This window comes from Scyliorhinus torazame, chromosome 12 (genome assembly GCF_047496885.1).
Source record: "Scyliorhinus torazame isolate Kashiwa2021f chromosome 12, sScyTor2.1, whole genome shotgun sequence".
Classification (NCBI taxonomy): Eukaryota; Metazoa; Chordata; class Chondrichthyes; order Carcharhiniformes; family Scyliorhinidae; genus Scyliorhinus; species Scyliorhinus torazame.
This window is the reverse complement of record NC_092718.1, coordinates 87,982,680-88,004,809: the sequence shown is the minus strand read 5'-3', so window position 1 is coordinate 88,004,809 and position 22,130 is coordinate 87,982,680. Positions and strand designations below refer to the sequence as shown.

Genomic DNA, 22,130 nt, shown 5'->3' with positions numbered 1-22,130 from the left:
GTGAACCCAGCAGCAGTTTTTAAACACTGGCAGACTTGTTTCGAGACCTACCTCAGAACGGCCCCCGGCCGGGTCACAGAAGACCAGAAACTACAGGTCCTGCACTCGAGGGTAAGCCCGGAAATTTACCCTCTCATCGAAGACGCAGAGGATTTCCAGACGGCGTTCGCAGCACTAAAGAGCATCTATGTTCGCCCAGTGAACCAGATCTACGCACGCTACCAACTCGCAATGAGACGGCAAAGTCCCGGAGAATCGCTAGACGAATTCTACGACGCGCTGCTAATTTTGGGACGGGCCTGCAGCTGCCCGCCGGTAAACGCGATTGAACACACGGACATGTTAATTCGCGATGCTTTTGTGGCAGGTATGAACTCTCCCTAAATCCGCCAAAGACTTTTAGAAAAAGAGTCGCTAGGACTCTCAGAGGCACGGGCCCTTGCAGCCTCCCTAGATGTGGCCACGCGAAACGCCCGCGCCTACGGCCCCGACCGCGCGGCAGCCCCTTGGGCTCCGTGGACCCCCGTCGCGACAAACCGCCCCCCCCCACAGGCTTGCGCGGTTCAGATGCCAAGTCGTCCCGGGGGGGCCCGCTGCTATTTCTGCGGCCAGGCGAAACACCCCCGGCAGCGCTGCCCGGCCCGCGCAGCGATTTGCAAGAGCTGCGGGAAAAAGGGCCATTTCGCGGCTGTGTGCCGGTCCCGGGGGGGTCGCCGCTGTCCCCGGAGAAGAAGGAGTCCTGCGCGTTTCAAACGCTCCCCAACCCCCCCCAGCGCCCCATGTGCGACCCGCAGGCGCAGCCATTTTGGGTCCTGGCCACCGCTGTCCCCGGAGAAGAAGGAGTCCTGCGCGTTTCAAACGCTCCCCAACCCCCCCAGCGCCCCATGTGCGACCCGCAGGCGCAGCCATTTTGGGTCCCGGCCACCACGAGGGGAGGAGGGGCGCCGCCATCTTGGGACCCCCCAGCCCTGTGCGACGCATGGGGGTGGCCATTTTGTCCACCCCCGCCGCCATCTTGGGACCCCCCAGCCATGTGCGATGCATGGGGGCGGCCATTTTGTTCACCCCCATCGCCATCTTGGACGGCAACAATGGACCCCAGCATCGACGGCTCCACAGGGTTCGAGGAAGACGCTGAAGCACTACGACCACATCTGGCCTCAATGACGCTGGACCAAGCACAGCCCCGGACGCTCCAGACGACGACAACAACGGTGCTGATCAACGGGCACGAGACACCATGCCTGGTCGACTCCGGGAGCACAGAAAGCTTCATCCACCCCGACACGGTAAGACGCTGTTTTTTGACCATCCGTCCCAGTGCGCAAAAGAGTTCCCTAGCTGCAGGATCCCACTCCGTACAGATCAAAGGCTTCTGCATAGTGACCCTAACGGTGCAAGGGAGGGAGTTTAAAAACTACAGGCTCTACGTCCTTCCCCAACTCTGTGCGCCCACATTACTGGGATTAGACTTCCAGTGCAACCTGCAGAGCCTAACTTTCCAAATCGGCGGCCCAATACCCCCACTCACTATCTGCGGCCTCGCAACCCTCAAGGTTGAGCCCCCATCCTTGTTTGCAAACCTCACCCCGGATTGCAAACCCGACGCCACTAGGAGCAGACGGTACAGCGCCCAGGACCGGACATTCATTCGGTCCGAAGTCCAGCGGCTACTGAAGGAAGGCATAATCCAGGCCAGCAATAGTCCCTGGAGAGCACAGGTGGTAGTAGTAAAGACAGTGGAGAAGCAAAGGATGGTCATAGACTATAGCCAGACCATCAACAGGTACACACAGCTAGATGCGTACCCTCTCCCCCGCATATCCGACATGGTCAATCGGATTGCCCAATATAAGGCCTTCTCCACCGTGGACCTCAAGTCCGCCTACCATCAGCTCCCCATCCGCCCAAGTGACCGCAAGTACACAGCCTTCGAGGCAGACGGGTGATTATGCCACTTCCTAAGGGTCTCATTTGGCGTCACAAACGGGGTCTCGGTCTTCCAACGAGAGATGGACCGAATGGTTGATCAACACGGGTTGCAGGCCACGTTCCCGTATCTCGACAACGTAACCATCTTCGGCCACGATCAGCAGGACCACGACGCCAACCTCCAAAAATTCCTCCAGACCGCTAAAGCCTTGAACCTCACATACAACGAGGACAAGTGCGTTTTTAGCACAAACCAGCTAGCCATCTTGGGATATGTAGTGCGCAATGGGATAATAGGCCCCGACCCCAAACGTATGCGCCCCCTCATGGAATTTCCCCTCCCTCACTGCTCCAAAGCCCTAAAACGCTGCCTGGGGTTCTTTTCATATTACGCCCAGTGGGTCCCCCAGTACGCAGACAAGGCCCGCCCCCTAATACAGACCACGATCTTCCCCCTGTCGACAGAGGCTTGCCAGGCCTTCTGCCGCATCAAAGCGGATATCGCAAAGGCCACGATGCGTGCCATCGATGAGTCCCTCCCCTTCCAGGTCGAGAGCGACGCCTCCGACGTAGCTCTAGCGGCCACCCTTAACCAAGCGGGCAGACCCGTGGCCTTATTCTCCCGAACCCTCCACGCCTCAGAAATCCGCCACTCCTCAGTGGAAAAGGAAGCCCAAGCCATAGTGGAAGCTGAGCGACATTGGAGGCATTACCTGGCCGGCAGGAGATTCACTCTCCTCACTGACCAGCGGTCAGTAGCCTTCATGTTCGATAATGCACAGCGGGGCAAAATTAAAAATGACAAGATCTTAAGGTGGAGGATTGAACTCTCCACCTTCAACTATGAGATCTTGTACCGTCCCGGAAAGCTGAACGAGCCGTCCGATGACCTATCCCGCGGCACATGTGCCAACGCACAAATTAACCGTCTCCAAACCCTCCACGAGGACCTCTGCCACCCGGGGTTCACTCGGTTCTACCATTTTATAAAGTCCCGCAACCTCCCCTACTCCGTGGAGGAGGTCCGTACAGTCACAAGGAACTGCCACATCTGCGCAGAGTGCAAACCGCATTTTTTCAGGCCGGATAGTGCGCACCTGATCAAGGCCTCCCGTCCCTTTGAACGCCTCAGTCTGGATTTCAAAGGGCCCCTCCCCTCCACCGACCGCAACACATACTTCCTGAACGTGGTGGACGAGTACTCCCATTTCCCCTTCGCCATCCCCTGCCCTGACATGACAGCGGCCACAGTCATTAAAGCCCTTAACACCATATACACACTGTTCGGTTGCCCCGCATACGTCCATAGTGACAGGGGGTCCTCCTTCATGAGTGACGAGCTGCGCCAGTTCCTGCTCAGCAAGGGTATAGCCTCGAGCAGGACGACCAGCTACAACCCCCGGGGGAACGGGCAAGTAGAGAGGGAGAACGGCACGGTCTGGAAGACCGTCCTACTGGCCATACGGTCCAGGGATCTCCCAGTTTCACGGTGGCAGGAGGTCCTCCCGGACGCTCTCCACTCCATCCGGTCGCTGCTGTGTACCACCACTAACCAAACGCCTCATGAGCGCCTCCTGGTCTTCCCCAGGAAGTCCTCCTCTGGAACGTCGCTGCCGACCTGGCTGGCGGCTCCAGGACCCATCTTGCTCCGGAAACATGTGCGGGCGCACAAGTCGGACCTGTTGGTCGAGAGGGTTCACCTCCTCCACGCGAACCCGCAGTATGCCTACGTGGAGTACCCCGATGGCCGACAGGACACGGTCTCCCTGTGAGATCTGGCGCCCGCCGGCAACACGCACACCCCCTCGACACCAATCACCCCCTCCCTGCCACCGGCGCACCCCGCGACCGCCCCCTTCCCGGGAGGATCGGTCCTCCTCCCAGGTCCAACCAGAAGTGAAGCTGAAGCAGAAACCATAAAGCTCCCGGAGACGACAACACTGGAACAAGCACCACCACCACCGGGGCTGAGGCGATCGACAAGGACGACCAGACCGCCCGACCGACTCGTGGCACCGGTGTAACACTAGAATGTTGTGGACTTTAACGAGAATTTTTTTTCCTTTTTCCCTCTTACGAATACTGTAAATAGTTCAAAACAAAAAACCCTGTACATAGCCCAGTGTAGGGCACTGTGATGACATGCAAAAGTTTTTTTTCCTCCCAGGACCAGCCTTGTAAACCCCTACCACCATGCGAAGCACCACCCCGCCGGGTTCATTTTTAACAAGGGGTGAATGTGGTAGTGTGCATTAGGGGTCATGTGGGACTGTGAAGCCGTGATGTCATTGGCTGACAGATCCCGGGTCCTGGTTGGCTGTTGATCTCTAGCTCCGCCCTGAAGGCGGAGTATAAGAACCAGGAGTTCTCCCCCGCAAGCCAATCTGTTGCTGAACTGCGGGGAACAAGTCACGCTTAATAAAGCCTCATCGACTTCACCTCTATTCGTCTCTCGTGAGTCTTTGTGCGCTACAATGTGGACCTCACTGGCTTTGCCATATCAGAAGGTGGTGGTGAGTTGCCTTTTTGAACCACTCCAGTCCTTGAGGTGTAGGTACACCCACTGTGCTGTTGGGGAGGGAGTCCCAGGATGTTGCCCCAGCGACAGTGAAGGAACAATGATATATTTCCAAGTCAAGGTGGTGAGTGACTTGGCAGGGAACCTCCGGGTAGTGTGGTTTCCAGGTATCAGCTGCACTCGTCCTTCTAGATGGTTGTGGGTTTCGAAGGTGCTGTCTAAGGAACCTTGGTGAGTTACTGTCGTGCATCTTGTTGCACACAGCTGCCACTGTTTGTCAGTGGTGGAGGGAGTGAATGTTTGTGGAAGGGGTACCAATCAAACAAGGCCGCTTTGTCCTGGATGGCGTCGAGCTTCTTGACTGTTGTTGGAGCTGCACTCATCCAGGCAAGTGGAGAGTATTCCATTACACCCCTGTGCCTTATAGATAGTGTACAAGATTTGGGGGGGTCAAGAGGTGAGTTACTTAGCGTAGGATTCCCAGCCTTTGACCTGTCCTGATACCCACAATATTAATATGGCTAGTCCAGTTCAGTTTCTGATCAATGGTAACCCCCAGGATAGTGCTTGTGGGGGATTCAGCGATGGTAATGCCTATGAATATCAAGGGGTGGTGGTTAGATCCTCTGTTGTAGGAGATGGTCATTGCCTGGCACTTGTGTGTCACAAATGTAACTTGCCATTGTCAGCCCAAGCCAGGTCTTGCTGCATTTGGACATGGACTGCTTCATTATTTGAGGAACCAAAAGTGCTTCCTGGAGCACTCCCAGGACATACCAAGGCATGGTGATAGTGGTGTCTGGGACATTGTAGGCTATGATTATGTGAGTATGACTATGTCAGGCTGTTGCTTGACTAGTCTGTGAGACAGCTCTCCCAACTTTGGCACAAGCTCCCAGATGTTAGTAAGGAGGACTTTGCAGGGTCGGAAGGGCTGGGTTTGCTGTTGTCGTTTCCGGAGCCTCCATCTGTCCTCCTCGACTGAGTATATTAACATGCTTGTCAGTGCAGCTATTAGTGCAGCCAGGATTGTTCAGTAAGGGTAGTCCAATAAGGGCTTGTTCAGTAAGGGCTGTCCAATCGTGGGATCCCATCTACAGTAGTTTTGTTTTGGGTTTTTCAAGTGTGTGGTGGTTGCTTAGGCTCACCCTTTACCTGTCATGACCAGGCGCCTGTCTTTCTTCAAAGTTATTAATTTTAATTAGGATCAAACCAAGACATTCAGAGATGGAGAATGGCACAGGCATCAGTTCAGGCTCCAGAACATCTGGCAATCACAGCTGATGATTTCTGAGTGGAGGAAGTTCAGCTAAAGGGGGACTGCCTCTAGTTAAGCGAGACCTGAGTCACATTGAGGAGTTACTTACTGCGGATTTCCTGTAATCGAGCAGGTTAATGAGAGATCGTCGCCTTCCCTTAGGAGGACTGATGGAGGTTGGATCTTGACCACCGGAGGAACTGTAAGAGAGAAGACCCATCAGTTAGCTTCCTTTAGGCGGAGGTGGCGACTTGGTGGTATTGTCACTGGGCTAGTCATCCAGTGACCCAGCGTAACCCAGGTTCAAATCCCACCACGGCAGATAGTGAAATTTGAATTCAGTAAAAATTCTGATAGAAACGGCTGATTGTCATAAAAGCCTGCCTGGTTCACTAGTGTCCTTAAGGGAAGGAAATCTGATGTACTTACCTGGTCTGGTCTAAATGTGACTCCAGACCCTCAGCAATGTATGGTTGACTGTTAAATACCCTCTAAAATGGCAGAACACGTCACTCAATTTAAGGGCAATTAGGGGTGGGCAATAAATGCTGGTCCACCTAGCGAAGCCCACATCCCATAAATGAATTTTTAAAAAGTCTCATTGTGGTGATTCAGCCCCTCATATCTGTGCTGGAACCCCACAAGCAATTTAGACAGTTTGATTTCATGGGAAGGTTGCAGAGGGAGCTTTACTCAGCATTTAACATCATGCTGCACCTGTCTTGGGAGTGTTTGATAAATTAATAAATAAATAACCGTTATTGTCACAAGTAGGCGTACATTAACACTGCAATGACGTTACTGTGAAAAGCCCCTAGTTGCCACATTCAGACACCTGTTCAGGTACACGGAGGAAGAATTCCAAATTCTCAGCTGGTACGGGAATTCAATCCGCACTGCTGGTCTTGTTTTGCATCACAAACCAGCTGTCTAGCCCACTGAGCTAAACCAGCCAGGACAATGTAGACGGAGCTTTGCTCTGTATCTCACCCATTCCTGTACATGTCCTGGTAGTATTTCATAGGGAAAACGTAGACGGAGCATTGTTTTAAAATGTATTTTATTAAAAACATGTATCAAAACAGGTTACAACAAATAAACAGTCCGGGAAACATACTCCCCAACAATCAACTATACAGCCTTTACAAATTTCTTCCCTTTTTCACCCGACCCCCTCCCTTTCCCCCATCTCCCTCGCAATGAACAGCTCTTCAAACACGGTCACAAACATCCCCCACCTTTTCTCAATCCCTCTGCAGAGCCCCTGAACTCATACTTTATCTTCTCCAACCGCAGGAAGTCGTACAGGTCACCCAACCAAGCTGCTACCCCCAGTGGGGAAGTCGACCTCCACTCCAGCAAAATTCACCGCCGTGCAATCAGGGAGGCGAAGACCATGACATCGGCCTTCCTCCTCTCCATGAGCTCCAGATTCTCCGAAACCCCAAATATCGCCACCAAAGTGTCCGGGTCCACTTCCACCTCTACTAGCCTGGCTAAGACCGCGAACACTCTCGCCCAGAATCTTCCCAATTTTTCACAACCCCAAAACATGATTCGCTGGCCCCCGCCCACATCTCTCACACTCAACTGCTACCCCCTGAAAGAACCCACTCATTCTCGCCCGAGTCATATGCACCTTGTGCACCAACTTAAACTGTATCAGGCTCATTCTTGCACAAGAGGAGGTCCCGTTTACCCTCCGCAGAGCCTCACTCCATACTCCCCAATTAATCTCCCACCCAACTCCGCTTCCCATTTTTTCTTGATCTTCACCACCCGCTCGCCTCCCCGCTCCACCAGCCACTTGTATATATCCCCAATTCTTCCCTCCCCTTCCACATCCAGAAGCAACAGTCGCTCCAGCAGGATGTATCCCGGCAACCTAGGGAACCCCCTGATGCTCGATCAATAACTCCAGAAGCGAGATTGGAGACAATTGAAGGCTTTATTACACTAGATGTTTCCCCCAGCAGCGCAGGTACAGAAGGCAGCTGGTGGGGAGACGTGGGCTCTTATACTCCGCCTTACTGGGCGGAACTAGCAGGCAGGCTTAACCAATGAAAACAGTACCTCCTACACCTTAGCACAGGGCTAAATCGCTGGCTTTGAAAGCAGACCAAGACAGGCCAGCAGCACGGTTCGATTCCCGTAACAGCCTCCCCGAACAGGCGCCGGAATGTGGCGACTAGGGGCTTTTCACAGTAACTTCATTTGAAGCCTACTTGTGACAATAAGCGATTTTCATTTCATTTCATTTTCAATGGTCTTACTGCATTACAGGGTACCGTAATACCTCTAATACCGACTACCACATTCACCCCCTGTTGAAAAAAGAGTCCGGCGGGGGCGGTGGCCTCGCATTACACAGTGGTAGAGGTTAAGGGTATGGAGGTACCCGGTATACATCAGTACAGTGGTTTTGCCTTGTTACATCGCAACTATTTACAAAATGTATTTACAGTTCAGAATGAAGCAATTAGTCGATCGGGGGCCCTGGTCGTCCTCTGCGATCGTCGTAGCTTCGCTGGTGATGCAGGCGCCGGCTCGGGCATCTGTGGCTCCGGGAGCGTTTCTTCAGCAGCTTCATCACCCATTGATGGGACCGGTGGGAGGACCGATTCACCTGGGAAGGGGGCGGCTGTGGGGTGCGCCGTTGGGAGGGAGGGTGGGATTGGTGGTGGGGGTGTGTGTGGGGATCCAGCGGGCGCCAGGTCCCGTAGGGAGACCCTATCCTGTCGGCCGTCAGGGTACGCCACATAAGCGTACTGAGGGTTAGCATGGAGGAGATGGACCCTTTCAACCAATGGGTCCGACTTGTGCGCCCGCACGTGTTTGCGGAGCAGGATGGGTCCAGGAACTGCCAGCCAGGTTGGGAGCGAGATCCCGGAGGAGGACTTCCTAGGGAAGACAAGGAGACGTTTGTGAGGTGTTTGGTTGGTCGTGGTACCCACAGTGACCGGATGGAGTGGAGGGCATCCGGGAGGACCTCCTGCCAGTGGGAGACTGGGAGATTCCTGGACCGTAGGGCCAGTAGGACGGTCTTCCAGACCGTTCCGTTCTCCCTCTCTACCTGTCCGTTTCCCCAGGGGTTGTAACTGGTCGTCCTGCTCGAGGCAATGCCCTTGCTGAGCAGGAATTGACGTACAAAGAACAAAGAAATGTACAGCACAGGAACAGGCCCTTCGGCCCTCCAAGCCCGTGCCGACCATGCTGCTCGACTAAACTACAATCTTCTACACTTCCTGGGTCCGTATCCCTCTATTCCCATCCTATTCATGTATTTGTCAAGATGCCCCTTAAATGTCCCTATCGTCCCTGCTTCCACCACCTCCTCCGGTAGCGAGTTCCAGGCACCCACTACCCTCTGCGTAAAAAACTTGCCTCGTACATCTACTCTAAACCTTGCCCCTCTCACCTTAAACCTATGCCCCCTAGATATTGACCCCTCTACCCTGGGGAAAAGCCTCTGAATATCCACTCTGTCTATGCCCCTCATAATTTTGTAGACCTCTATCAGATCGCCCCTCAACCTCTTTCGTTCCAGTGAGAACAAACCGAGTTTATTCAACCACTCCTCATAGCTAATGCCCTCCATACCAGGCAACATTCTGGTAAATCTCTTCTGCACCCTCTCTAAAGCCTCCACATCCTTCTGGTAGTGTGGCGACCAGAATTGAACACTATACTCCAAGTGTGGCCTAACTAAGGTTCTATACAGCTGCAACATGACTTGCCAATTCTTATACTCAATGCCCCGGCCAATGAAGGCAAGCATGCCGTATGCCTTCTTGACTACCTTCTCCACCTGTGTTGCCACTTTCAATGACCTGTGGACCTGTACTCCTAGATCTCTCTGACTTTCAATACTCTTGAGGGTTCTACCATTCACTGTATATTCCCTACCTGCATTAGACCTTCCAAAATGCATTACCTCACATTTGTCCAGATTAAACTCCATCTGCCATCTCTCCGCCCAAGTCTCCAAACAATCTAAATCCTGCTGTATCCTCTGACAGTCCTCATCGCTATCCGCAATTCCACCAACCTTTGTGTCGTCTGCAAACTTACTAATCAGACCAGTTCGTCGCTCACAAAGGAGGACCCCCTATCGCTGTGTATGTAGGCGGGGAAACCGAACAGCATTAAGATACTGTGGAGGGCTTTTATGACGGTGGCTGCGGTCATGTCGGGGCAGGGAATGGCGAATGGGAACCGGGAGTACTCGTCAATCACGTTCAGGAAGTACGCGTTGTGGTCGGTGGAGGGGAGGGGCCCTTTGAAGTCCATACTGAGGCGTTCAAAGGGACGGGAAGCCTTTATCAGGTGCGCTTTCTCAGGCCTGTAGAAGTGCGGCTTGCATTCCGCTCAGATTTGGCAGTTCCTGGTGGCTGTCCTGACCTCCTCGATGGAATAGGGCAGGTTGCGGGTTTTAATGAAATGGAAAAATCGAGTGACCCCCGGGTGGCAGAGGTTCGCGTGGAGGGCTTGGAGGCGGGACACTTGTGCGTTGGCACATGTGCCGCGGGATAGAGCACCAGGAGGCTCGTTTAGCTTCCCGGGACGATATAAAATCTCATAGTTGTAGGTGGCGAGTTCGATCCTCCACCATAAGATCTTGTCGTTCTTTATCTTGCCCCGATGTGTATTATCGAACATGAATGTCATGATATCCATATTAACATATCATGGTGCAATCACACACACACACACTGATGGACAGGTCGACGGACCAATCAACACACACGCAACATCACAGCCAATCACCAGTGAGAGCACACGCACTATAAAACAGGGAACACCACAGTTCCCGCTCATTCCAGCAGGAGATAGCTCAGAGCACAGAGCTCACAGTGTGCCACTCAGACATACCCCATGTGCTGAGTGCCTCTCTAAGATCGTGCTAGGGCTGGGTCCGTAGGTTAACTGGTGAAGTACGAACCACAGCCAGAAGTTAACAGTTGTTATTATACAGAATAATAAAACAGAGTTGTACCATCTCCAACCGCGTTGGTTCGTTGGTATATCGGAACACCCAACACAACATGATACCAGGTTTGGAAACTCCCCAACAACACGCCATCCACATCTACAACTCCCTGGCATTCGCGGAAGACGAGGACAAGACAAAGTACAAGACGGTCCTTCTAAAACGTGAGGAACACTTCAGCGTCAAAGTGAATGAGAGCTTCGAGAGGTACTACTTCAGCAGCGCCTGCAGGGTAAGGATGAGCCTTTTCAATCTTTTTTGACACACCTCCGTATCCTTGCGCAGTCCTGCGGCTATGAGGCCACCTCCGATTCCATGATTCGGGACCAGATAGTTTTGGGGGTCACCTCGGACACCCTACACCAGTAGCTCCTTAAAATAAAGAGCCTCACTCTAGCCACCGCCATCGAAACCTGCGTCCTCCATGAAAACGCGACCAGCCGGTACTCCCAATGCCAGGTGGCCGAATCGGCACGGCAGCGATCCTACAAGGCCGAGCGGGTCCAGTCGATCGAGTTCCTCCCGGCCCGCGGCCCGGATGAGGGCGGCCATTTCGCGCGCTTTCCGAGGCCTCCCGCGCTTGTACGCGCCAAAAGAGACATCGATGCAGAGGGACGTGACGCGCAGGCGCACTCTACGCAGAACTGAACTGCGCATGCGCGGTGGCGCAACGAATGCAATGACGTCACGACCTGCGGCAACTGTGGATCCGCACAGTTAAAGCGGCAATGTCCAGCCAAAACTCGACAATGCCTCCGCTGTGGCAAGATGGGCCACTACGCTGCCTGCTGTCGAGCAGCTCAACCTGCCAACGCTCCGCAATTCCGCCAGCCTCGCAGGGACGTGCGGGCCATTCAGCCTCCATACACCGAGTCATACCCTGACGACGTACAGACCGGTGATACCGATGACCGGGAAGCCTTCCGCGTTGCGGTAATAGACAGAAATCGGATGTCCCCAAGTAGGACCCACCAGCCGATGCCAGTGCACAGCGTTATTCCGGGCGATGAATGGTGTGTCACCCTGACGGTCAACCCAAATTCGTCGCCCACCTACTAGGCTGGACTTATGAGACTGTTTGCACACTGGACTCAACATTGTTGCACAACAATTCAGTAACGTGTTTCTCTTTTTGTTGTTCCAGGTGTTCTCTTTCGATATTTGATGATTGCACTTGTTTTGTTTGTGGTACAACTTCGTTGCTCTGTTGCACCTGACACCTTCCTATGTATATAGGTTAGACTCATGTACATGTTGTAAATATTGCACACACATATTCAGCCGCACTCAGTACACACCAATATTTATTACCATGTAGGCACATATTCTTGTGAAAAGGGGGGGATGTCATGATATCCATATTAACATATCATGGTGCAATCACACACACACACTGATGGACAGGTCGACGGACCAATCAACACACACGCAACATCACAGCCAATCACCAGTGAGAGCACACGCACTAGAAAACAAGGAACACCACAGTTCCCGCTCATTCCACCAGGAGATAGCTCAGAGCACAGAGCTCACAGAGTGCCACTCAGACATACACCATGTGCTGAGTGCCTCTCTAAGATAGTACTGGGGCTGGGTCCACAGGTTAACTGGTGAAGTAGGAACCACAGCCAGAAGTTAACAGTTGTTATTATACAGAATAATAAAACAGAGTTGTACCATCTACAACCGCGTTGGTTCGTTGGTATATCGGAACACCCAACACGACAAAGGCCACCGACCGTTGGTCAGTGAGGAGAGTAAATCTCCTGCCGGCCAGGTAATGCCTCCAATGCCGCACAGCTTCTACTATGGCCTGGGCCTCCTTTTCAACTGAGGAATGGGGGATTTCTGAAGCGTGGAGGGTGCGTGAGAAGAAGGCCACGGGTCTGCCCGCTTGGTTGAGGGTGGCCGCCAGAGCTACGTCGGACGCGTCGCTCTCGACTTGGAAGGGGAGGGACTCAACGATGGCGTGCATCGTGGCCTTTACGATGTCCGCTTTGATGCGGCTGAAGGCCTGGCGGGCCTCTGTCGACAGGGGAAAAACCGTGGACTGGATCAGCGGGCGGGCCTTGTCCACATTGTTGAGGACCCACTGGGCATAATAAGAGAAAAATCCCAGGCAGCGTTTCAGGGCCTTGGAGCAGTGAGGGAGGGGGAACTCCATGAGGGGGCGCATGCGTTCAGGGTCTGGGCCTATAACTCCATTATTCACTACGTAGCCGAGGATGGCTAGACAATCGGTGCTGAACACGCATTTATCCTTGTTATATGTGAGATCAAGGATTTTTGCGGTATGGAGGAATTTTCGGAGGTTGGTGTCGTGGTCCTGCTGATCGTGGCTGCAGATGGCGACATTTTCGAAGTAGGGAAACGTGGCCCGCAAACCGTACCGGTCAACCATTCGGTCTATCTCTTTGGAAGATCGAGACTCCATTAGTGACACCGAAGGGAACCCTTAGGAAGTGGTAGAGCCGCCCATCTGCTTCGAATGCAGTGTATTTGCGGTCGCTAGGGCGGATGGTGGTAGGCGGACTTTAGATCCACCGTGGAAAAGACCTTGTATTGTGCGATCCTGTTGACCAGATCGGATATGCGGGGGAGAGGGTACGCGTCGAGCTGCGTATACCTGTTGATGGTCTGGCTATAATTGATGACCATCCTATGCTTCTCCCCCGTCTTTACAACCACTACCTGAGCTCTCCAGGGACTGTTACTAGCCTCAATGACTCATTCCCTCAGCAATAGCTGGATCTCCGGCCTAATAAAGGTCCGGTCCTGGGCACTGTACCGTCTGCTCCTGGTGGCGACAGGTTTGCAATCCGGGGTGAGGTACGCAAACAGGGAAGACCCCTTGAGGGTCGCAAGGCTGCAGACAGTGAGGGGGGGTTTAGGGCCGCCGAATCTAAAGTTTAAGCTTTGGAGGTTGCATTGAAAATCTAACCCTAGGAGTGTGGCAGCGCAGAGGTGGGGAAGGACGTAGAGCCGGTAATTTTTAAACTCCCTTCCCTGGACCGTGAGGTTCGCTATGCAGAACCCCTTGATCTCCACTGAATGAGACCCGGAGGCCAGAGAGATTTTTTGGTTAACTGGGTGGACGGCGAGAGAACAGCGCCTTACCGTGTTGGGGTGTGTGAAGCTTTCCGTGCTCCCAGAGTCGATCAGACAGGATGTTTCATGCCGGGCTGGTTTAGCACACTGGGCTGAATCGCTGGCTTTTAAAGCAGACCACGGCAGGCCAGCAGCACGGTTCAATTCCCGTACCAGCCTTCCTGAACAGGCGCTGGAATGTGGCGACTAGGGGCTTTTCACAGTAACTTCATTGAAGCCTACTTGTGACAATAAGTAATTATCATTTCAATTTTTCATTTCATTGATGAGCACGGTCGTCGTTGCAGTCGAGAGTGTTCGGGGCCGAGACTGGTCCAGGATCAGCGAGTCTAGTCGTGGCAGAAGTTGGATGTTCTCCTCGGGCGGTGTGTGGTCATCCGAGTTGGGGTCCTGAGAGTCTAGCCAAGATGGCGGCGCCCACTGGTCATACATGGCTGGGGGTGCACAAGATGGCGGCGCCCAACCATCACACGTGGTGTCCGAGAGACAAGATGGCGGCACCCGGAGGTCACACGTGGCCCTGAAGGATGAAGATGGCGGTGCCCACTTGCTGCACGTGGCCCGTGGAGAGGGTTGTGGTGGCGTTCCCGATTCGCCTCCGGAGACCGCAGCGACCGCCTGGGCCTGGCATACCGCCATAAAGTGGCCCTTTTTGCCGCATCCTTTGCAGAGGGATGAGCAGGTCGGACAGCGCTGTCAGGAGTGCTTGGCTTGCCCGCAAAAATAGCAGCGGGGCCCCCCGGGGTTGCCTGGCAGTCTAGCAGCACAAGCTTGTGGGGGGATGGGGGATGCATTGGAGTCGGTTGCGGGGGGTTCCACGCTGCCCAAGGGGCTGCCGCGCGGTCGGGGACGTAGGCGCGGGCGTTTTGGGAGGCCACATCGAGGGAGCTAGCAAGGACCCATGCCTCCTTGAGGCCTAGTGTCTCTTTCTCCAGCAATCGCTGGCGGATTTGGGAGGAAAGCATACATGCGACAAATGCGTCCCGGATCAAAAGTTCTGTGTGGTCGCTGGCCGAAACTTGCGGGCAGTTACAGTTCCTCCCTAACACCAGGAACGCATGGTAGAACTCCTCCAGTGATTCCCCAGGGATTTGTCACCTCGTCGCTAGTAGATGTCGGGCGTAGACCTGGTTTACAGGGCGAATACAGTGTACTTTCAGGAGATTCATTGTGCCCTCGAAATCGTCCACGTCCTCGATGAGAGTGTAGATCTCTGGGCTCACCCTCGAGTGCAGAACTTGCATTTTCTGGTCCTCCGTGGGTGTAATTGCGGCCGTCCTGAGATATCCATTGAAACCCGTAAGCCAGGGCTTGAAGGTTGCCGCTGAGTTTGCCGCGTGGGGGCTGAGTTGCAAACACTACGGCTTGATTCGGAGCTCCATTCTTTAAAATCTGGTGTAATAAATTGATGCTCGATCAATAACTCCAGAAGCGAGATTGGAGACAATTGAAGGCTTTATTACACTAGATGTTTCCCCCAGCAGCGCAGGTGCAGAAGGCAGCTGGTGGGGAGACGTGGGCTCTTATACTCTGCCTTACTGGGCGGAACCAGCAGGCAGGCTTAACCAATGAAAACAGTACCACCTACACCAATGGTCTTCCAGCATTACAGGGTACCGTAATACCTCTAATACTGACTACCAAACCCCCTCCAGACCTTTCACGCAAAGTCCCCAACCTGCAGATACCCGAACTCACTCCTCCTCGGCAGCTCTACCCTCTACCTTAGCTCCTCCAGACTGGCAAATCTTTCCTCCAAATACAGATCCCTCACCTTGACCAGCCTCACTTGCCTCCACTTCCTCTGTACACTATCCATTCCCCCCCGGATCAAACCCATGATTCTCGCAAAGCGGCATTAATACCGACATCCCTTCCACCCTAAAATGCCTCCTCAACTGATTCCATATCTTCACCGTGGACTGCACCACCGGGCTCCTTGAATACCTATTCAGAGCCATTGTCAATGCTGCCGTCACCATAGCCCTCAAACCAGACCCCTTACAAGATTCCTCCTCCATCCTAACCCACTCTCCCCCTTCTCCTTCCCACCACCACCGCACCTTGTCCACATTAGCCACCCAATAGTAATGAAGCAAGTTCAGCAACGCCAAGTCCCCCTGCTACCTCTGCCACTGTAGCAGGGTCCTCCCAACCCTCGGCATCTTCCCCACCCATACAAAGTCCAAATAATCGTGTCCAATTTCCGAACAAAGGCCTTTGGTATAAAGATCGGGAGAGCCTGAAAAATATTAAAGAACCTCAGCAGAATATTCATTCCAGAGCTTCATTAAACGCCCCCAACAGATGTGGTGTCAGGTCTGTCAGAAATTCCTTTGAAAGATTCCATCCGGCCCTGGGTTCTTCCCTGACTTCATACCTCTGATACTATCCAGCACCTCCCTCAGCCCCAAGAGCTCCTCCAACACCTGCCTCTTTTTTTCTAGATCATCCAGAAACCACGCCCTGTCCCCCTCCTCTCCCCCCGGGTCCACCTCGTACAGTCCCTGGTAGTACTCCCTAAACACCGTGATTATCTTCCCTGGTTTCGACACCACATTCCCTGCCCCAGGACGTATCTTCAATATTTCCATGGACGGAGCATGCCTCCACAGCTGGTGCGGCAGCAGACGGCTCACCTTCGCTCCATACTCATATTGCACCCCTCTTGCCCTACCCAGTTGCCCTACCACCCTCCCTGTTGTCAACCTGTCAAACTGCCCCTGCAAATTTTTCCTCCTCACCAATCTCTCCGTGGTGGGAACCCTCGAATACTCCCTGTCCACCTCCACTATCTCGCTCACTGGACGGTCATGTTCCTCCCTTCTTTCCCTATCCGCACGAGCCTTAAACAAAATAATTTCCCCCTGGACCACTGCCTTCAGTGCTTCCCAGAAAATGCCCGCCGACACCTCCCCATTCTGATTCAACTCCACATACTCCTTAATCGACGCCGCACCTTATCACAGAAACCTCCATCCGCCAACAATCCCGAGTCAAACCTCCACCCCGGCCTCTGCTCTCATCCCGATCTAAACCGAATCTCCAGCCAGTGGGGAGCATGGTCCGAGATAACTATCCCCACAAACTCTGCCCCCTCCACCCCAACCAAAATCACCTGGCTCATAACAAAATAATCAATCCTAGAATACACCTTATAGACGTGTGAAAAAAAGGAATACTCCCTTCCCCCTGGGTTCTGAAAGCGCCAGGGGTCCACCATACCCATCCTCTCCATAAACCCCCCAGCTCCCTTGCCATTCGTACCCTACCCATCGGCCTGGGGCTCGATCTATCCACCCTCGGCTCTCGGACACAATTAAAGTCTCCTCCTCCCATACTTGCCATCCGTCTCCCCTGGCTTAAACTCATGGTTCGCACACAACAGTGTTAGCACCGACATCCCCTCCATCCTAAAGTGTCTCCTCAACTGGTTCCACACCCGAATCGTGGAGTGCACCACTGGGCTCACGTGTACCGCCCCAGCGCCAGCGGGAACAACACCGTCATCTTGGCCCTCAGGCTGGACCCGCTCCAGGACCTCTCCTCCATCCTAACCCACTCTAACCCCTCTCCTCCCCACCACCACCTCACCTAATCTGCATTCGCCACCCAGTAGCAGAGCAACAGATTTGGTAATGCCAATCACCCTTTCTGCCTCTGCCTCTGTAGCAGGGCTCTCTTCACCCTAGGTACCTTCCCTGCCCATATAAACTCCGAAATCGCTGCATCCAGTTTCCGGAAAAAGGCCTTCGGAATGAAGATTGGGAGGGACTAGAATACAAACAGGAACTTCAGCAGAATGTTCATTTTTACCATCTGGACCCTCCCTGCCAATGTCAGGTGTAAAGTATCCCATTTCCTAAAGTCCTCCCTAACCTCCTCTACCGACTTTGTCAGGTTACATTTGTGCATCACCACCCACTCCCCCGTCACCTGAACCCCCAAATACCTAAACCTGTCATGATAATTAATAATCGGACTTCAGGTGGCACCTATGAGAGAACAAGTCGCACATTTGGTGGCTCCCACTCCAGTCGGACTTTTGGACCTTTTCCCCTGACTTTCTTGCGCTTTTGAGCGCTGGATTGGAAAGTAATAGCACTCAGGCACTGAATCCATACAGAGGTGTATGGACCTAAGAAGTAGGAAGGATCGCAAACAGCTGAAGAAGTGGACAAGCAAGGGCAAAGGGGAGGCTGCGAGGGAAACCAGTATGTCCGATGTCGAGACCCGGGCACCGCCAGCTCAGCCGACAATGGAGCACCTATTGCAGGTTATGCAGGAGAACTTCCTCACACTGAAAAGTGATCATTTGGAACCGCTCCAGAAATCGTTTGACCGAATGGAAAAAAGGCTGGATGCCCAGGCTGGGAGGTTCCAGGAGCTGGAGAAGACGGTGGAGGAGCAGGCGGACTTTCAAACGGTGGCGGACGTGGAGATTCGAAGATTGAGAGACCAACAAAAAATGCTCCTGGAAAAGCTGGAGGACCTGGAGAACAGGTCTCGCCGGCAGAATTTAAGAATCGTTGGCCTTCCGGAGGGGGCCGAGGGGTTGGATGCTGCCGCGTATGTGGCAGATATGTTCCAGAAGCTGGTGGGGAATGAGGTGGCCATAAGGAGGGCAGGCTGCAGGCAAGTTAAAGAGATTTTATATAAGAAGCAGGTGAAATTTGGGCTGCTCTATCCGGCGTGACTGCGGGTTACGCTCAAGGGCCAGTACCATTATTTCAAGGAGGCGATGGACTTTGCAAAGAGGCAGGGGCTGGTCCCGAGCTGAGGACTCTTGGAGTGTTGGAACTTTGAATTCTTTCTCTCTTGTTTCTGAGAGATGCCTGTATGTTTTTCATGCTTCTGTATCTTGGTTTTTGTCTTTTTTCTCTTCATATCTCTTTTTCGCTTTTGTGTTGGAGTTTTGTTAGAAAAAGAGAATAGTTAGAATGGTTCGGATATGGGGGATGTTTTTCGGGGAATTTCTGCGATCTCTTTCTCCATTCAGATAGGAATGGTTGGCAGTGCCTGCTATTTCGTTTTGTATGACTTAAATTGCATTATTGTTGGGGCTGTCTCTGTCCTATTTAGAGTATTTGTTCAAGCAGGGCTGATTTGGGGAAGTGGTGTGGATGGGCCAGGGGGAGGGGAATCAGGGAACAATAGATGAGAGACTCGTTGGCGCCGGAGTTGGGAGCCACCAGGCTAGCTGGGTGGGCTAGTCAACGGACGCCAGGTGGGGGGGGGGGGGGGTGTTCATTTAACTAATTTGTGGCAGGGGTTAGGTTATAGGGTGGTGTTGCTGAGGGGGGGGAGTAGGTCTGCTGATGATGATGGAAATTGGGCATGGTAACAGTGAGGAGGTCAGGGGTGGAGGCGGCCCAGAGGAAGCGCGACACATGGTTTGGGGGCTGGGCAAAGAAAGGAGATGGCTGATCAGCAAAGGGGGTGGGGGTGGGGGGGGTGGGGGCGAGGTGCCCCCCGACCAGGCTGATCACCTGGAATGTTAGAGGGCTAAACGGGCCAGTCAAGAGGGCGCGTATGTTAGCGCATTTGCGGGATTTGAAGGCGGACGTAGTCATGTTACAGGAGGCTCATCTGAAAGTGGCTGACCAGGTCAGATTAAGGAAGGGCTGGATTAGTCAGGTCTTCCATTCGGAGCTCGACACTAAGGCCAGGGGGGTTGCGATCTTGATCAACAAGCGGGTCCAGTTTGATGTGGAGGGCACAGTTGCAGACGGGGGTGGCAGATTTGTTATGGTTCGGGGTAAGATCGAGGGGGTGAGATAGGCCTGGTCAACGTAATTGGGATGACGTAGATTTTATTAAGAGGTTGCTGGGGAAGATCCCCGACTTGGACTCACGCAAACTGATCATCGGCGGGGACTTTAACACAGTTCTTGATCCTGACCTGGACCGGTCGTGTTCAAAAACGAGTAGGGTGCCAGCAATGGCAAAGGAACTGAGAGGGTTCATGGAGCAAACGAGGGGAGCTGATCCATGGAGATTTAGTCGGCCGTCGGCGAAGGAGTTTTCATTCTATTTTCACGACCACAAGGTGTATTCCTGAGTTGATTTCTTTATCAGGGATAACGGGTGCAGAATATTTGGCAATTACCATCTTGGACCATGCTCCGCACTGGGTTGATCTGCAGATTTGCAAAGATAGCTTTCAGCGCCCACAATGGAGACTGGAAGCTGGACTGCTGGCGGACGAGGCGGTGTGCGAGAGACTCAGGAGATGCATGCATAATTACCTGTAGGTAAATGACACTGGAGAAGTCTCAGCAGCGGTGCTTTGGGAGGCGCTGAAGGCAGTGGTGGAGGGGAGCTGATTTCAATCTGAGCCCATAGGGACAGGACAGACAGGGCCGAAACGGACCGACTGGTTCAGGAAATTTTACGGACGGACAGGAGCTACTCGGAGTCCCCGAGGCCAGAGTTACTTAGGAAACGACAGAGGCTGCAGACCGAGTTTGGGGTGTTGTCTATAGGGAAGGCTGTAGAGCAGCTTAGAAGGGCAAAGGGCGCAATATATGAGCATGGAGAGAAGGCCAGCAGAATGCTCGCGCAACAACTAAGAAAGAGAGAAGTGGCTAGGGAGATAGGAAAGGTAGTTGTTGGGGAGGGAAACCTGGCGGGGGACCCGGTAGGACTGAACAAGGTGTTTAGGGACCTCTATAGCAAGTCATACACCTCGGAACCCCCCACAGGACTGGAGGGGATGAGGCGCTTTTTGGACGGACTGACCTTCCCAAGAGTAGGTAATGGGTTGGTAGACGGGCCGGGGACCCCGATCAGGACCGAAGAAGTACTGGGGGGCCTGAAGGTCATGCAGTCGGGTAAAGCCCCGGGGCCGGACGGATACCCGGTAGAGTTTTACAAAAAGTTCTCCGAGATAGTGGGGCCGGTGCTGGTCAGGGTTTTTAATGAGGCAAGAGACAGAGGGGTCCGACCCCCGACGATGTAGCAGGCCACTATCTCGCTTATACTGAAATGGGATAAAGACCCGGAGGCCTGTGGGTCCTATAGGCCGATCTCTTTGATTAACGCAGACGCTAAGTTACTGGCCAAGATCTTGGCGTCTAGAATTGAGGACTGTGTACCGGACGTAATTACGGAGGTCCAAACCAGGTTCGTAAAGGGCAGGCAACTGGTGGCCAATCTAAGGAGGCTGCTCAATGTGATTATGATGCCCCTGGAGAGCAGGGAGGCAGAGGTAGTGGTAGCAATGGATGCCGAAAAGGCTTTCGACCGGGTTGAGTGGGACTATTTATGGGAGGTGCTGAGACATTTTGGGTTCGGGGTGGGATTCATTGACTGGGTTACACTGCTATATCAGGCCCCAGAGGCTAGTGTGAGGACGAACAGGATGACATCTGACTACTTCAGACTGCACCGCGGGACTAGACAGGGATGCCCCCTCTCCCCACTGCTGTTTGCGCTGGCTATAGAGCCGCTGGCAATTGCTCTGAGAGCTTCAAGGGACTGGAAAGGGGTGGTCCGGGGGGGAGTGGAACATAAAGTCTCGTTATGATGGGACAGAATCATGGAAACCCTGAGGGAATTTGGTCGGTTCTCAGGATATAAATTGAACATGGCAAAGAGCGAGATGTGGGTAGTGCAGGCGAGAGGTCAGGAGAGTAGGCTGAGGGGGCTGCCGTTCAGGCTGGTAGGGGAAAGCTTCAGATATTTAGGGATGCAAGTAACGCGGGACTGGGGTAAGCTGCATAAGCTAAACTTGTCCCGGTTGGTGGAGCAAGTGAGGGACAAGTTCCGGAGATGGAATGCGCTCCCGCTGTCATTAACGGGGAGAGTGCAGACGGTGAAGATGACGATTCTTGTTCATATTTCAGTCTCCCCATTTTCATCCCGCGGTCCTTCTTTAAGAGGCGAGATAACATTTTCTATCCTGGGATTTGTTTGGGTGGGAAAGTACCCACGGGTGAGGAAGGCAATGCTCGAGAGGAACCGAGGGGAAGGGGGACTGGTGTTGCCGAACTGTAGCAACTACTACTGGGCAGCTCACATAGCCATGGTAAGGAAATGGATGGTGGGTACGGGGTCGGTTTGGGAGCGGATGGAGGCTGCCTCGTGCAGGGGCACCAGTTTGGCAGCCTTGGTTACGGCGCCTCTGCCGCTCCCGCCGGCGCGGTACTCCACCAGCCCTATAGTGGTGGCGGCTCGAAGGATCTGGGGCCAGTGGAGGCATATAGGGGAAGTGAGAGCATCGGTTTGGTCCCCAATCTGCGGTAACTACCGATTTGCCCCGGGGAATATGGACGATGGGTTTCAACTATGGCGGAGGGCTAGGATTGTGAGGATGGGCGATC

General features: G+C 53.5%; 1 protein-coding gene across 3 annotated transcripts in view; it reads right to left on the bottom strand.

Moving 5' to 3' along the window:
• The window catches only part of cadm4 (cell adhesion molecule 4), a 667,928-nt gene that overhangs the window by 148,850 nt on the left and 496,948 nt on the right, over positions 1-22,130 (bottom strand). For all 3 annotated transcript variants that reach the window (XM_072468958.1, XM_072468960.1, XM_072468959.1), the window contains exon 6: positions 5,818-5,908. In XM_072468958.1, coding sequence (XP_072325059.1) covers positions 5,818-5,908 — 91 coding nt within the window. The remainder of the gene's footprint in view (positions 1-5,817; positions 5,909-22,130) is intronic.